Raw genomic sequence first — 17,165 nt, 5'->3', positions numbered from 1 at the left:
GCCCCTCCTCCAAGCCTGTTACTTTGTAATAATCCCAACCTCTCCCTTTGGCTCCCCTGCCCTAGAACAATAACTACGTCCCGCAGTCACTCCATCTGTGACACCTCAGTGGGCCTGGGGGCCCTTTCCTCTTCTTACCACTTGTTAACTGCTGTGGTCTGTCCCCCATTGGGCCCTGGCTGGTACAAACACACACCTCGTTCGCTGTGTGTATACACGTCTCCCCAGCTGTAAGCACCCTATGGCGGGGGGGGAGGGGGAGACTAACACCTTTTGAGGGTCCCATACCTTGCCTGGTGCCTTAAGTGACCAACACTTGGCTTGCTGGCGACTCACCTCACTTTTATTCCTCATTCTCTACCATGCAGAGAAAAATGGACACCTAGTCAGTTACTCTCTTCCAGGAAGACTTTTTCCCCCCCTTAACAATGGTCTTCTACTCTTCCCCTCCTCTTCCCAGCTTCCTGGTGGGCAGACCATCTGTCTCACCTTCTGTTCCTCACCACTCTCCTGGTCGTGAGGAGTAAGGCCCAACACACCCTCAGGCAGTTTCAGCAGCGGGAGAAACTAGGACTTTCTAAGAAGCCCAGGTAGGAAAGGTGCAGAGAAACTCCTCTCCTGAGAAGAGTTTGAGAATCATCAGTAGTGACAGGAAACCAAGGAGATTCGGCTGTTTGTTTCTTGTCTTTATTGACAAAAAAAGGTCACAGCATTTCAGACTTTATTCAAATACACAAACAGTAACAAACAATACCCACAAGTGACAGGCATGGTCCCTAACCTCTGCGCCAAAGGCCATGTCGGAGGATGTGGTTGTCCTCTTGGCCACCCCCCAGCATCTCTGTCCCTTCCTCCCCTACACCTCGCTGACACCCCTGAGATCAGTTAAGACTGCAGAAACGAAGTCACTCTAGAGGAGGTTGGGCTGCGCCTCATTGCCAAGGAGGAAGCAGGTTCTGAAGGAAAGACAGAAGCGTGCTAGTGTGGCATCTCCTAGGAGAGGCCAGGCTGCTTTGTGAGCTGGGCCTGAGTCGCCCGCGGCCTCAGGCCTGGGCACAACACGAAAAAGGAAGACACTCCCCACCTGGCAGCACTGGGCTGCTGGAGAGAGTGTGGGTCCCTGGCCACGTGACACCCCCAAACCGATGGATGGCCAGGCCTCCCTCCGAAGTAATCAGCTGGGCTCTCCCAGAAGGCTTTCAGTAAAAAAAAATACTGACTTGGTTCCTAAAGGGCTGGGGCGAATACTTTTCCAGAAACCTCAAGAACTGAATCATCCTCAGACTCAGGAGCACTGGAACAATTGTCATTGGGCTGCCAGAAGGAGGGGGACCTCGTGAAAGCCAGCCCTCTAGGGGAGCAGAAATGTCACTTGTGTTAATTTCTCAAGAGCATCGAGTGAGGGGCTCAGCAGTTTTTCTACAGGATCCACTGTGGGGCTCTGAAAAGAGAAAAGACTAACTATGCGTTCCTGAGGGGTTTGCCACCTCTGCCCTCTGGCCTGCCTCGCTTTACCCCTTCGTGCAGGCTCGGGAGCACTAGGAGCACTAGAGCACGGGGAGCACGAAGAGCACGGGGAGCACGAAGAGCACGAGGAGCACAGGCTGATGCCCAGGCGTGCCCCAGGGAAAGCAGATCTGATTGGGCTCAAGGTCCCAAATGAAGCTGCTTTCCCTCCTTAGAGTCAAATGTTACTTTTCTGGCCAAAGAGCAAGTCTTCCAAAGTCCTCTGTCCTACTCAGGTCTGAGCAGCTTTTCCTCCACACGCCCAATCTCGTGCTTTCCGAAAGATGACAGGAGGATGCCTGCGACGTCTCTGAAAGGTGACTGCTTTTGCTGCAGGTAGAAGTTCCTCTAACGTTTATAGCTGTAGAAATCGTGGGCACAGGCCAGAGTCCAAGGGGCCAATGTCAACATGCACGCTCACATTGGTGTGTAGACACACACGGAGCAGCAGACACCCCTGTACACACATTTCTATCCTGCTCCACACACACAGAGAGATAAGGTCAAAGTGAGATCCGGAGAAGAGTTATGCCATCTGCACGCAGGCAGGTCATGAGTTCCTAAGACGTTCGGCACCGTCTGTGAGTCATTTCCAAAAACCAGGGCCCCAGACCCCCCTAGTAAGCACTGAGCTGTGGGGCAGAGGGAGCCTCACTGTGAAGGAAACCAGGAGCGACCAACGTGAGTGGCTGTTACAGGTGCAGCGTGCCCCAGAGGCGCCTTCCCCTTCTCTGGGCCATTTGCCACACTGGGAAAAGTCATCGAGGGAAGAACAAGGATTCTCCAGCCCTTTGCGTTCAGTGACTGTTCACTAAGACGCAAAAGCGCAGACAGAAGGTCCAGATACAAGCTCTGTGGTCCCGGCCCGAAGGAGGGCTTTGCTCCCCTCCCTGGCCAAACAAGCACTTGGTTCTCGAGGACGCGGCGGTCTGCAGATAGAAGTGATGGCAAAGGGTCGGGCTCAGAGACGCGGGGAGTCCTCGGACTGCCCAGCAAACACATACACCCTGCAGGGGCTGGCGTGGCGTCACGGACACGGCTGCGGGGCAGGTCTGCCAAGGTTAGAAACCAGGAGACTCGGACAAATACCGAACGTTCAGTCAAGGCGTTTCCAAGAGACAGTCACAGAAATAACGACACTTTTGGATACTACAATAGAACACGTTTGGCAACTTTCAAAGAAACAGCTGTCCCCACCCAAGCCATCAGAGGATCCAAAGTCCCTTTATCTTCGGTCCAGTTCAGAAAGTCAGGTTAGGAAGATGGGTCAGTGGAGGGTGTGGCCTCCCTAAGTGCCCCTCTGCGTGGGACCGGTGTGGGATGCCGCCTGCCTCTAACCTCCACCTGAGGAGCAAGCAAGCTACTGGAGGGTCCGGGCTGCTGGAGACAGATGAGGCAAGGACGAACACGGTAGCAGCTGAGTGCCCCGAACCCAGAGCGGCGATCCCCAACCTCCACCCACAACCACGGATACCCCGTCCTCCCCTTCCTCAAAGAGGTTTCGTCCACAGGAATATGGGGTATCTATCCTTTACCCGAGACCTCAATTCGACGAACTGAAGCTAGAATCCTTGGCACCTGCTGCATTTGTGTGGGGTGCGGGGAAGAGGGGAAAGATAGCGTTACAAAGTGGCTGCCAACGTCCAACGTGGCACCCAGGCAAAAACATGGCACGGCCCAGGGACGATCCTCTGGCGTTTGCTCCAGCGTCCCTGAAGCACAGGCCTGTATGAGGAGCTAGGCCTTCCTCTTCCCCTCCCCCGCATCCCCCGTAAAGGCCCCCACTGGGAGCCCAGCCCAGCTGCTGTGGTAAGGATTTGATCTAACACTGGCTAAGAAGACAAAAGCAGGTTTCTGAAAAGGCATTCTGCAGCCGGAAGTGCGTCTGTCTTCAGGTTCCTGTGGGGGGCAGGCAGGGGTTCCTTTGGTTTTGACCAGAACACTTCTCCATTGGGGGGCCAGGCTCAGCCGTGCCTTGCAGGAGCTCGGTTACTGTACAGGAGCAAGATTTAACTTCACAAGGTGCTCTGCCGGCTTGTTCTCTTGATGGTTAAGAATCTGGAATTTACATCCGAGATCCTCTCTCCTGAAGAATCTGCAAATGGAAGATGGGGGGAGGGCTGAGGCTTGGGCCGAGGCTGCTAAGCAGACTGCTGAGGGAAAAGGGACCCGCGGCCGCTTTCCACTGGACCCCGCTGGGCAGCACAACAGTCCTGTCACCACAGGAAGCAAGGCAGGGCTGAGCCCTAACCTCCGCTGAAGCACTTCAGTTGTAAAAGCCTCTTGCTGAACACCACTGCACCCACAGTATCCGTGCTGTCAGACCCCTTCTCCCACGCTAAAGGAAATTGCCGACTTAGAAATGTTTATGAGAGACAGAGGGAGTTGGGTGGGGGGGTGGGTGGGCACAGTACAGGAAAAAGAGGGTAACAGTGTACAATTTTCCAGTAACTTAAGGTGGGGGAAGTCACAAAGGTAACCAAATACCTTTTCTCTTGAGACAGGACAAAAAAGAGAGAGAATGGTTTCAAAGAATAAACACAAAATATTTGCCAATTTTGAGTTTCACAATTCTCACTTTGCAATTAGATTTTTCACTGATTTGACAGGTGGGTACATAAAGTCTACTCTATTTCAGTACCTACTTCCTAACTAAGAACGCTTGGTCACTGCTCCATAAATCCTGATTTAAATGACAACAGTCAACAACCAAAATGAAGGAAAAATGCAAAGCTAGCTTTGGAAGGAAAGAGAAGAAGTCAGGAGCAACAAACAGTCCAGGCCAAGTCCACTGAGGGGCTGGGAACAAACGAGTCAGAGACAAAATTCTGGTGACGCGATTTCTTACCTTTGCCTTTTCACTTGGCTCTATGACAATGCCATTGGTAGAATTATTGAGTTCTCTGGAGACAACACAGAGGAATTCTGCCTGATCCTCATTTCCGTAGTTATAGGAAGATCCAATGCTGATTAGCTGACAAAACCAGAGCATGGTGAACAGTCCTCTTAAAGTGCTAAAGTGCCACACAGACCCAACCCGCCCCTGTCTGAACTTTGTGGTTTTGCTTCTCACAGGATGATGAACTGTCTGGGACTATCACGGCCCAGGGGATACCTGGATCTGTTATTCACTTGGGCGTCCTCAACAAGGCTTCCCCAGAGAAGGAAAGGATGGGATCTGCCACTGTCTCCCCACCCAAGCACTTGAAACAATCCCAAAGGCAGCAGCTAGGATGAACATGATCATATTCCTTCTAGCAAACACTGAGGTGAAAGAGAATGTTTCTGTGAATGAAAATGGACACTTGCTTTAGCCAAACACCTACACAGGGCTGGCTCATCTTTAAGCAGAAGTCCCAGACAGGAGACTGGCACTCAAAAGGCTCTGGAAAGCACCGAGTGAATCACTGAAGAGTTACCATAAGCCATATGCTGCTGGGACTTTTAACCTTTTCGGCAAATTGAATTCAGGATTTAATTTTAAACAGGAAATGCACATGCACCGAGAAAAGCGGAGCCCAAGGGTAAGGTCATCCAGGCAATCATGTAGGGCCTCAAGTCAAAAGAACAGGACTGACTTGCTCTATGAATGGGCTTTGGGTCCCTCTGCCTTCCTGTGCCTGAACTTCCTCATCCATATAACAGAGTCAGTGGGAACATGACTTCATGTTTCATGCTTCACCTGCCCCCTGAATGTTAACAAGATGAGAAAAAGAAAATAAAAAAATTATTCACTGGTTTCATCAAGAATACTTAAAAAAAAAAATTTTTTTTTTTTTTATTTGGGAATATTCTTTGCTTAAGACTTAGGGAAGGGCGCCTGGCTGGCTCAGTTGGTAGAGCATGTGACTCCCGATCTTAGGGTTATGAGCTGGAACTCATGTTGGGTGTAGAGATTATTTAAAAAGAAAATATTTGAGAAAAAAAAAAAAGACTTTTCTCAGGGAAAATACTTGTGGAGTGGAAGTATGGCAACATGTTGCAGCCCCCACATGAATAAGAACTAGGCTGACCTATAAACGAAGGGGCGCCTGGGTGGCTCCGTTGGGAGAGTATGGAACTCTTGATCTCAGGGTCTCAGGGTCGTGAGTTTAAGCCTCACATTGGGTGTGGAACTACTTTAAAAAAAAAAAAAGGGAAAAGAAAAGAACTAGGCCAACATACACAGGCAGAATTGATTCTGCAGTGGAGGGGTGAGGAATTATCCAGTGTTGGCTCTGACCACCAAGACACCTGTGTATTTGATCCATAACCCAATACCGTTAACACGACGAACAGAAGTTATTTGAGAAGGTAAGTTTATGGTGACAGTTCAACTGACGCTTAAAGCCTACATTAAAAATAGGCACGATCCACACAATACATATCCCTTCTATATATATCCATTCTATTCATGCCAGGCTCCCTGTTGCGCACACAATAGATGAACTGAACAATCCTGCCATCTAATGGAAGAAAACAGTACAATTCTGCCTGTCTGGTTTTGTTTTGGTAATTCTGCCACCACGCAAAGCTAAAGGAACAGAAATCGCAGCCTGATGGGAAATGGCCAAGCCCCACTTCTCTTCACGTCTGGCTCCTCTCATACCTGCTCTTGCTTTCTGCAGTGGATTATATATGTTCAGAATGACAGAGTTCTTATCCTGGGAAGGAAAGGTAGGGTAGTTGCTGAATCCTAGCCTTCTTTATGTACTTATTCTAGAATGTTTCAACTGAGTGCTTTTGAAAGAAATCCCTCTGAGGGAGAAAAAACCTCAGAGAGACACTTTCAAGCCTAAACAGGCTGGCTGACTCCCTCTGGGCACGATCAAATTAAAACTTGGATATGAAGTCAGGAGACATGATACTATTCTGAATTCTTCCCAACTCATCCTATACAGCTGACAGAATAATTCCCACGTTTCTGAACAGGTTCACACGTGGCCCTACGAACCCCTGGGGTTGGCTGGTTACAGATGGCAGCTGTTTGAGGGACGTGGGCTCCTGGGCTGAGATGCTGCGGTGGCTGCCACTTAGGAAACATACCTGTTCGAATTTCCAACCATCAGACATAGTGGAGACCATCTGTGTAAGCTCCTCTTCCTGGCACTGCAGGACTCTGTACACGTGCTTCACGGGGCCCTGCAACAACCAACGGACTTAGAAGAACAATTTCAAGGACATGACAGTTCGCAGCTGCGCTAGGGAGGCTCGTCCAAAGAATGAACAGTGAAAAGGAATTTGCTTGGACGTTTTTTCTGGACAGCCACACACCGTCCCCTCTTACAAGTGGCACTGTCATCTTTCTCTTCTTAAGGTTTTCTTTTAAAAGAATGTTTACTTACTTATTGGGACAGAGAGAGAGCAAGCGCACGTGCATGCAAGCAGGGGAGGGGCCGAGAGGGGGGAGAGAGAATCCCAAGAAGGCCCCCATGCGTGGCGTGGAGCCTGATGTGGGGCTCAACCTCATGACTATGAGTTCATGAGCAATGTCATCCTTCAGTAAAAACTTATCCAAGGAAAGAAAGAAAAGAAAAAGGCCCAAGGATATGAATTAGTGGGTAAAATAACTCTGAAGTTCAGGGAAATGAATTATGTGATTAGGTTTCATCTATTTCCCAGAGTAGAAAACAGAGGAAAACTGCTTTGGACAAGAGAGCCCTATTTTCTTTTTAAGTTGTTCATATCATGACATACATGCTGAAAATGTAGACCGTAATTTGGTTTTTCCAGAGCAATACCTTATTAAGGGAATAACATATTAAGAAGGAACCCCACAATATACCGATGTTCAAACTATTTCCACTGTCCGCTGATGGTACCTGGGAGTGTTTCAGTGTTAAATGGTAACATTCCTGTTAGAAAAGTGTGTAACAAAAAACAAATATTTGGTCTTTGCTCCTGGTTCCTAGCACAGAGCTCCTAAAACCCTTGGAATTTCCTGAGTGATAAAAGGGTCTTTTTTGTGCTAATGACTGGTCTCCAGAAAGACCAAGCACCATTAGAGAGTTAGAACTTTCAGTCCTACCCGCTGACCTCAGTGGAGACTGAATTCAATCACCAGTGGCCAATGGTTTAATTGAATCAGTCATGCCTACATAATGAAACATCCTTAAAAACCCCTGAACAGGGGGGTTCAGGGAGTTTCCGAGTTGGCAAACACATCGATGTCCTGGGCAAGTGGCACATTCCAACTGCACGCACAGAGGCTCCTGTGCTCAGGACCCCATCCCACGTCTCTCTTCGCTTGGCTGTTCCTTAGTCTGCTGGAGATCAACTGTAATAGTAAGTTTAGCATTTTCCTGAGTTTTAGGAGTTGTTCTAGGCAATTACTGAACCCAAAGGGGATGTCATGGGAACCCTTGAATTTGTAGCCGAATTGGACAGAAGTACAGGTAGCCTGGGAACCGGGATTTGGCACTGGCATCTGAAGGAAGGGCAGTCTCGTGGGACTGAGCCCTGACACCTGTGGAAATAGTTACTACTTATTAGTGTCAGGATAGGATTAAACTGTTGGGACACCCCAGCTGGTGTCAGAGATTCAGACAGAAGTCATTTGCTAGCTGACTCGACTTTCTAGAACAGAAGCGAAAGGCGGGATGCCCTAAAGTTGCAGCACTAAGGCCCCTATACTCTAACCACCTGAGGACCCCTCCCACTTATGACTTGGCCAGAGTCAGGTGACAGCCAGGGCTGCTGCAAGGAGGCATGCTCACCAGATGAAAGTCCCTGTTCGTCAGAGGACAATTAGAGGCCCACAGGGAGACTTGTGTTTAGCAGTCTTGGACCACTCAGTGTTGGGTCCGATAAATAGCTGCACATCCACTGCCTGTCCCGGAGGCCAGGAGGCATTTGTTAGAGCACAAACAGCAACTGAAGCTCAGAACAACGAAGCTCCATCAGGGAGAGAGGGACTGGTTAGAGTCACGTGACCTTAAGAAAATGTGGACCGTTTCCTGAAGAGTAATGAAAACCTGGCTTTAGTACTTTCGCAAAAGGATGACTGGGCTTCAGTTATCTGGAAAATCAGTTTTGGAAGAACTCACTACTGGGGAAATACTGGCTCAACAAAAGCAGCTGTGGATCACGGAGCACTAGGAGCCCAGAGCGGCTTTCCCTCTCCTCCCGTCTTCAGTGGGACACTGATGTCAGCGCGGTGTCTCGCCTGAGCGAGGCGGTGCTATTGTGTCGGAGGCAGTGCCAGGCCTCGGGCTGATCTGCCAACCACACCGCGCTTTCTTCCACGCTCTCCCCTTCTGAACCGAATGCAACTATTGTTACACGAGGTACTAAGAAAAACATTCCCTCCACCTAAAATATAGGGCAAATCTCGGGAAGACTTCAACTGGCTCTAACCACACATTTTGGAAACAACCAAGTGTTTCATGTTACAAAACTCAGTGCATCGCGAAAGATCTATGATATCAGCCACAACTGTCAAAGTTCCAGGTATTTAAGATGCATGTGTTAGCTCTTTTTAATTTTTGTCTTCCAAAGAAAACCACGAGTATTCTCAAATGCACTAAGATTAATCACCCAACATAAAATACCAAAGACAGCAAAGTTAGTAGAATTGGTGGCAGCCGCTAAGAGATATGAGGGGTCACCAAAAGAAGGTGGGGTGGGAAACCCACATCTTCGGCTTTGCTTGAATGTCTGCCATGTGTGTCTCCTTTTTTTTTTTAATTAAAAAAAAAATTTTTTTTTAAACATTTATTTATTTTCGAGACAGGGAGAGACAGCATGAACGGGGGAGGGTCAGAAAGAGAGGGAGACACAGAATCTGAAACAGGCTCCAGGCTCTGAGCTGTCAGCACAGAGCCTGACGCGAGGCTCGAACTCGCGGACCGCGAGATCATGACCTGAGCCAAAGTCGGACCGCGAGATCATGACCTGAGCCAAAGTCGGATGCTTAACCGACTGAGCCATCCAGGCACCCCATGTGTGTCTCCTTACAACACAGATAAGTTGGGGTGCCTGGTTGGCTCTGTTGGGAGGAGCGTGCAGCTCTTGATCTTTGGGTCGTGAGTTTGAGCCCCACATTGGGTACAGAGATTACTTAAAGATAAAATCTTAAAAAAAAAAAAAAAAAAAAAGACAAGTTGAAGGAGAGAATGTGTTTGAAGGGACAGCTACAAAAATACACACATGGCCAATTCGGCCTCAGAGCCACGTGTGACACATGCAAAAGAGGGTGTCTTTGAACAACCTCGAATCCACTGCTCAGAGTTTCACTCAATAAAAAGGACAGATGGAAAGATCAATTAACATCCAAAAGGCCTTCACATCCCTAGAACAAAAAAGCTTCCAACTGGGTCTACATCCACAAGCCTTCAGAACCTAGAAGACTAATTAACTTCATCGCTGTCATCAAACAGAAAACTTACAATGCTCTCAAGGAATCCGCTAATGGCAGAGCTGCGAACGTTCAGGGTTGAATGGCTTCAAGTTACATAATTCATGGCACCATGAATTTACACTAGGCAATCGAAAGCTTTTTTGGAATGTGGAAAATTAAGGATAAAGCTAGATTTTCAGAATGCCCAGCTATTAAATATCCACGATAGTAAAAGATGCCATGCAAGTTTAACACGAGATGGCGAAAAGACTGGCACCACCGGATCCTATTTTATACAATAAAATGGCAAACCAACTATAAATTCATTTTTGAACATTAGAAATCTTTCCGGGGTGCTGGGTGGCTCAGTCGGTTAAGCGTCTGACTTCTGCTCAGGTCATGATCTCGTGGTTCGCAGGTTCGAGCCCCGCATTGGCTCTCTGCCGTCAGGAGCCCGCTTCAGATCCTCTATCCCCCTCTCTCTCTCTCTGCCTCTCCCCTGCTTGTGCTCTCTCTCTCAAAAATAAACATTAAGAAAAGTAACAATAATAAAAAGAAGGCTTTCAGCCATCAGCCAGCGGGAAGAAAACTAAGGAAGCTCTTCTCACCTTTGCAAATGACTACAGATTAAGCGAATGAGAGAAATCATTTTTGAAAAAAAAAAAGAGGTGTCAGTTATTCAACCAGATAATTCCATTCAGAGCCAGAAAACTTGGATATGTAAACTCTAACACAGAAAGAGCAAGGAACTATTTTTTATTTTTTTGAGTTTTGAAAAGAAACATATTACCTTCTGCTTAATCACAGGAAAATTCTACACTGCAACAGAATGGATCTCAGGAAAGCATCTACCACCAGCATCTGATGGGATAAGAGCAAGTCCTGCTACAAGACAGATGGTCACAGCAGAGTCCAACCATGCCCTCTGTTCCTGCAGTGGTACTTTCTTAAAATAGAACCTAAATACAGGAAAGGGAGCGTCTGTTTTCCCTGCTAGACTTCAAGCTTCTGGAGGGCACAGACCCTCCCTAGGAAGCAGAGAATCTCAAGGGCCTAAAAGATGCCGCTGTGGCCACTTATGACATGTGACGGGTGATGTGATGTCAAATAAGTTACCTGTACCCCCTCAAAACTAGGTGGCAAATTGTGTGTTTCTTCCTGTTACTGTATCTACCAAGTTCATATAAAAACCCAGACTTCATAATAAACAGAGAAGCCTATTTCCTCAGAAGCATGATTCACAAGCAGCTCCTAAAGTCTAGGCCATGAGACTGCTTTCACGTGGCTATCAGGAGCTGAATGCAACACGGTCACACTTTAAAAGGCTGGTCCTAATAAAGACTTAAAGAGTGGCCAACAGGTGGAAGTAAGAGCTCACTGGGTCTTTATGTGGAGGGAGACAGATACTCTGTGAGAACAGGTTCTGGGCCTAAAGTGCTGCGGGTCCCTCCTGATGTCCCATGATAAGCAGCCACAACCTCCCCACTCTTCTAAAGGGATATGGGGGCTGTTTTGCTTTGCTATTTCTTCTTCTGTTTCCTTGTTCTGAATAAGTCTGGTGGCGTATGCGCTGTCTGCCTGGTGGATGGCCCATGTTCCACACAGACCTCCAGCTTTAAGGGGAGAGGCAGCTCTTGCCAAGCAGCACAGCATCCTTTTCAAATCCCACCCAGATGCAGGGACAAAGAGAGCCACTAAGACCTTTTCCCTTTAAGAGTTCAAAACCGTGGGGTGCCTGGCTGCTTCAGCCGATGGAGCATGCATGGAGCGTGTGACTCCTGATCTCAAGGTTGTGAGTTCAAGACCCACGTTGGGTGTACAGATTACTTAAAAATAAAATCTTAAACCAAAACAAAAAAATAAAAACCAAACCAAAACAAAAAAAGAGTTCAAAACCCATTACCTGAGAAGTTCTGTTCTCATTGTCCCGTATCCGTTCCTTAACCAGCCGCACAAGAGATGCAATGTTGTAAAACTCCGCTTCTTCCAGAACACCTAGGACAAGGACCAAATCGTATGTAGTTAAAGATGTGTTACACTCCCTGGAAAATAGTGAGAAGAAGCTAAAGTTTACATGCTTGCTAAGAACTGCATTTTTTTTTGAGAGAGAGAGAGAGAGAGAGAGAAAGAGAGAGCAAGACCATGAGACAGAGCATGTGCAAGGGAGGGACAGGAGGAGAGGGAGAGCATTTTTTTTTTTTAATGTCTATTTATTTTTGAAAGAGAGACAGAATGCGAGTGGGTTAGGGGCAGCGAGAGAAGGAGACACAGAATCTGAAGCAGGCTCCAGGCTCTAAGCTGTCAGCACAGAGCCCAATGCGAGGCTTGAACTGACAAGCTGTGAGATCATGACCTGAGCTGAAGTCGGACGCTCAACCAACTGAGCCACCCAGGTGCCCCGAGCATTTTTTCAAAGTTTATTTATTTTGAGAGAGCAAGCACATGCAAGGGGCAGAGAGAGAAGGAGGAGAGAAAATTCCAGGCAGGCTCTGCACTACCAGAGTGGAGGCAGATACAGGGAGGCCAGAACTCACACACAAGAGATCATGACCTAAGCCAAAATCAAAGTCAGGGGTGTCTGGGGTGGCTCAGTGGATAGTGTCTGACTTCAGCTCAGGTCATGATCTCACGGTTCATGAGTTTGAGCCCCGCATCGGGTTCCTGTGCTCATAGGTCAGAGCCTGGAGCCTGCTTCAGATTCTGTGTCTCCTTCTCTCTCTGCCCCTTACCCACGCATGAGCTCTCTCTCTCAAAAATAAATAAACGTTAAAAAAAAAAGATGTCTAACCGACTGAGCCACCCTGGCGCCCCTTGAAACTTGTTTTTAGAATTTTTTTAAGTTTATTTATTTGAGAGAGAAAGGGCAAGTGAGCAGGGGAGGGGCAGAGAAAGGAGAGAAAGAATCCCAGCAGGCTCTGCACTGTCAGTGAAGAGCCTTATGCGGGGCTTGAACCGTGAAATCATGACTGGATCCAAGGTCAAGAGTTGGACACTCAACTGACTGAGCCACCCTGGTGCCCCCTTTTTTTTAATTTGAGAGAGAGAGAGAGAGAGTGCAAATGGGGGAGAGGGGCAGAGGGAGAGTGAGAGAGAATCTGAAGCAGGCTCCACACTCAGCTCAGAGCCCGACACAGGGCTTAATCTCACAGTCTTGAGATCATGACCTGAACCAAAATCAAGAAAATCAAGAGTCTGACGCTCACCTGACTGAGCCACCCAGGTGCCCCTGAACCGCACTTTTCAAATTGAAGTCTAGTCTCTCTCCTTCAGCCTGGGAAACATTTCTTTGCTATTTAGGGTGTACCCCCCCTCCCTTCTCCCTAAATTGAGTGAGTCAAATTCTGGATCTGCTCTGTTCACTCTGTTTCACCGCTGCGGCTTCCCACTTGGCACCTTCTCTGACTCTCTCTGCACCTGCCCATTAGCTGCAGGGCACCTTTCCCATATGTCACTTAGTTTCTGGAACTTGTCACATTGGAGAATTCCTGAGCTTGCAAAGCTTACCTAGTCGGTCCTAAAAATTACTGGGGATGGGTGTGTGTATATAAATTTATGTGGACCAAAGTTTAATAGGGTGCTTATTATTTGAACAAGATAAAAAGCAATCACTGAGAGAATGCTTTGCCAAATAAAATCAAAGGCCTTGGACAGGACAACAAAGGGGATGTGTGATTCAGTATCAGAAAAAACAAACAAACAAACAAACTTGCTATAAAGGACATTGCTGGAACTGATAAAATTGGAATATAAGCTGTAGATAGAAGTATTTATCAATATTAAATTCCCTGATCTTGATGACCATACTGTGCTTATATAAGGGAATAACCTTGTTCTTGGGAAATACACTGAAGTATTAAGGGACTCATCTGTAATCTAGTCTCAAATAGTTCAGAAATAAAAACTATGGTGGGGGGAGGGAGAAGCGTGGTGGGGGGGGGACAGAGAGAGAACAAAGGGTAACACAGATCTCAAAAAATGGTGGTGAAGCTGAGAGTTCTGTTATTCTCGCCTTTTTCTCTGAATTTGAAAATATTTCAAAAAAAATTTTTTAAAAGCTTTCAGAAAAGATGCTTAAGATTCCTCTTTTCCAGAAACAGGACTATCCATGAGGTGGTAACTGCTGAAGCTAGATGGTGGGTGCATGAAGTTTATTGTACGGTTCCCATGATTTTTGAATGCATCTGAAATGTTGAAAAAAGAGACAGCACATGCACAAGTCCTCTTCTTACTGGTTGAAACAGATGTGCTTCGCAGCCATTTCATTAACTAGCACAGCCATTACAGCTTTCTCACTCAGAGCTAAAGCCTCCAGGTCAGGGTGCCCTGGATTTAGGGAGAGGCCCCAATCTTCAACGGAATGCCTTTGGCGAGGCCACGTCAAGTCTTTTAGAAAGATATCTAGACCCACTTAGAGTCCAAATGTCGTACCAACCAAAAAGATGATACAGCTGACAATGGACTGGAGAATGAATTAGGTCAGCTGCAAAAATTTACAAGGAAGCATGAGACCAGTCTTACAAGAAATGAGGCCAAGCCTTTATTACTTTTTACAGCTGCAAGTTCAAACTAAAAGTGAAAAAATAAATAATTAATGTCAGAGATGTGATGCTTCAGGGTATGGACATTTCACTGCCAGCAAGCACATAAGTGAAAGTAAAAAGGGATCCTGACGATTCTGCAGGTTTGAAAAATGCTCCTGAAGTGATTTGCAAAGCTGAGTTACCTATTTTTCTTCTCATTAAGGAAGACTGGACAGAGCCCAGTGGGGATCCCTTAAAGAAGATTTCCTCAGATAAGACTACGTAACTAGAGACTCCCTGTTCACTTTCATAAGTGTTTACTACACCTGCATGTGACCTTGATGAAAATCTCAAACAAAATTCCAATCTGTGAACCGGCTTTCAAGATATGGGCTGAGTTCTGAAAATGCCCAGTTAAAACACTGTTCTTACCTTCTTCAGCCAACTCCTTTGTAATGATGAGTTTCCCGTGGCGGAGGTAGTTGAGGATAGGACCGAAGTAGGTGGGGTCCCTGTCAATCAGATAGGCTCCTGTCTCGTCCTGCCAACCAAACACAAAGATAACACTTTGGAGCTGTCGGACTAAGTTGGGGCAGGGTTTCAGCCTCTCTGTCACCATTCATTAGCAAGGGGGCAAGTCTTGCTAGACATTTTTTATCACAAACTACTGGCAAGAAGCCTAGCTTTATGTATCTTGTACTCTGAGATCATTTCAGGCACGGAGTTACAGATAGATGTACAGTCATCATGCAGGCATTTACTTGAACTTCCAAAGTCTTGTTTTTTTTTAATGTTTGTTTATTTTGAGACAAAGACAGTGAGAGGAGGAGGGGCAGAGAGAGAGAGGAAGACAAGAGAATCCCAAGCAGGCTCCACAGCTGTCAGTGTAGAGCCTGATGTGGGGTTTGAACCCACAAATTGTAAGATCATGACCTGAGCTGAAACCAAGAATCAGGCGCTTCAGTGACTGAGCCACCCAGGTGCCCCTGAACTTCCAAAATCTTTACTTGGACACAATTACCACCATTCTTCTGTAAGACATCTATTAACAAGAAAGGGGAAGAAAATGCCATATTTTAATTATGTAAATCTTTGCTTGAGATGGACATTCTGACCTCTCTCTACTGCCCCCAAATCACATTCCTAATTCTAAGAAAACCTCTGTATAGTTGGCAATGCTCCTGAGCTCAAGGCCAACATCAGTGGGAGTCTGCATTGCCAGCTGTAACTCACACACCCCAGTTCTGTGCCCAGAGGAAGCTTGGCACCGCCTGGACTTGGCTCTGAGCAGCTTTAATCCTACTCATCTTTACAGTAAAAGGAACAAGAAGAAACTGGCTTCTACTGCAACAAGAAAGATTTAGGGTAGATAAAAATAATTCCTTTATAAGCAAAGGTTTTGAAATTTCTTTAAAGTTCGGGTGGGACAGGTTTCCATAAGTCTGAGATTTATTAGAGAGGCAGTTGGTGAGTTAAAAAAAAAAAAATCAGCGAATCTTTACCCAACCCCAACTCTATTTCAATGTAACTGGCTGAGTGCTACATAGGATATACAGGGGTATAAGCCAGGGTCAATGCCTTTAAGCTGGCAACTGAAAGATGAATGTGTAAAGTTAATCAATAAACACGTCAAACTGGAAACGGGTTGGAAGTGCCTCGTCACCTCTCAACTTTGTTCGTAGCCATGCATCTTGCCCAACAGCAGGCCTCAGTTTTCACTTTCCGATGGTCTCGACCAGTCAGCTTAGGTTTGCACTGGCAACTGGTAATCTCTTTCCAAGGAATGTTATCTGAGCTCTAATAGTCCTAAAACAGTGGCTGTCACCAGATAAGAGCTCAGGGCCCAGGACCACAGGAAAGAAGTGTGGTATCACCAGAAACACTTCCTGCAGCTGTCAGACCGAGGCTTTCACCCAGCTTGGCAGAGAGGTCCGAGAGGAAGTCTGAGAAAGCTAGAAAGATGCCTTAGCTCACCCTGACCCAGTTCTGGACGCATCTGGCACAGGCAGTGAGGGGCTGACGAGGAGCCAGGGGAAAACTCATGCAGATCTGAGGGGCGGGTATGAGATGTGTACGGAGAAGGGGTGTGGAGCGGGTTCTCGTGGGTGCGGGTGGGCACAGCATGGGGACCGAGTTGCTTAGAGTGAAGGGCGGGGTCAGAGAGACAGCCAGGGTGCGACTGAGGATGGGGGAGAATAGCCCCCAGGGCCAGCCTGGCGGGAGAAGGATGGGGAGGGGGTCCCGGCCCGAAAAGCCCGCCTGGGAGGAGCGTGTCGCAGGAATCTGGGGACGAGCTAGGAGGAACGAGGGGGTCCGAAGAGCGGGGGCGCGCCCGAGGGCGGGGCGCACCTTGTCCGAGTCCAGCTCCGGGTCCTCCTGGCAGCAGAGGCGACAGAGGAAAGACTTGGGCTCCCGGCCTAGGGTCTGTCTGGTGGTCACGAAGTAGGTGCCGCCCACGTTCAGCCGGACCCAGCGGGCCGCACCGCCTCCCCCTGCCCGCTCTGGCGGTCCGGGACCCGGCTCCAGTGGCGGCGCGGCGGCGGCGGGCGGGCGACCGTGCCCGCGGGGCGTGGGGCCGGCGGGGCGAGGGCTGGGGGGCCCGCGGCCCGGGCCACCCCCGTCGCCCAGCCCGCTCCCGCCACCCCCTCCCAGCCCCGCCATCGCCGGGTCCAGCTGCAGCTCCGCCATCTTGGGCCGCCGCCGCCACCGCTGCCCGCGCGCCGCCGGGCCGGCCCATCTCTCGGCAGGGAGAGCCGGGCCGGCCCATCGGCGGGGGTGGGGCCGGGGGAGAGGGACGGGAGCACCCCCAACCAGCTCCCGGG

The 17,165-nt window shown here is 48.3% G+C and overlaps 1 protein-coding gene and 1 long non-coding RNA gene across 2 annotated transcripts; both read right to left on the bottom strand.

The window, feature by feature from the left end:
- Nucleotides 1-671: 671 nt before the first annotated feature.
- Nucleotides 672-17,092, bottom strand: KCTD2 (potassium channel tetramerization domain containing 2). The gene is made up of 6 exons (XM_027052582.2): nt 16,693-17,092; nt 14,776-14,884; nt 11,727-11,818; nt 6,532-6,627; nt 4,355-4,480; nt 672-3,601 (listed from the first exon to the last, which is right to left on the bottom strand). The coding sequence occupies exons 1-6, from the start codon at nt 17,029-17,031 to the stop codon at nt 3,572-3,574; spliced, it is 792 nt and encodes a 263-aa protein (XP_026908383.1). The 5' UTR covers nt 17,032-17,092; the 3' UTR covers nt 672-3,571.
- On the bottom strand, nt 9,180-11,720 carry LOC128313371 (uncharacterized). Its single transcript, XR_008293973.1, has 2 exons — nt 9,379-11,720; nt 9,180-9,347 (listed from the first exon to the last, which is right to left on the bottom strand). It is a non-coding gene; the product is annotated as an uncharacterized LOC128313371 (long non-coding RNA).
- Nucleotides 17,093-17,165: the final 73 nt, after the last annotated feature.

The sequence above is a fragment of the Acinonyx jubatus genome, chromosome E1 (assembly GCF_027475565.1).
Source record: "Acinonyx jubatus isolate Ajub_Pintada_27869175 chromosome E1, VMU_Ajub_asm_v1.0, whole genome shotgun sequence".
NCBI lineage: Eukaryota > Metazoa > Chordata > Mammalia > Carnivora > Felidae > Acinonyx > Acinonyx jubatus.
Note: the sequence above shows the minus strand (reverse complement) of the source record. Positions and strands in the feature narration are given on the sequence as shown.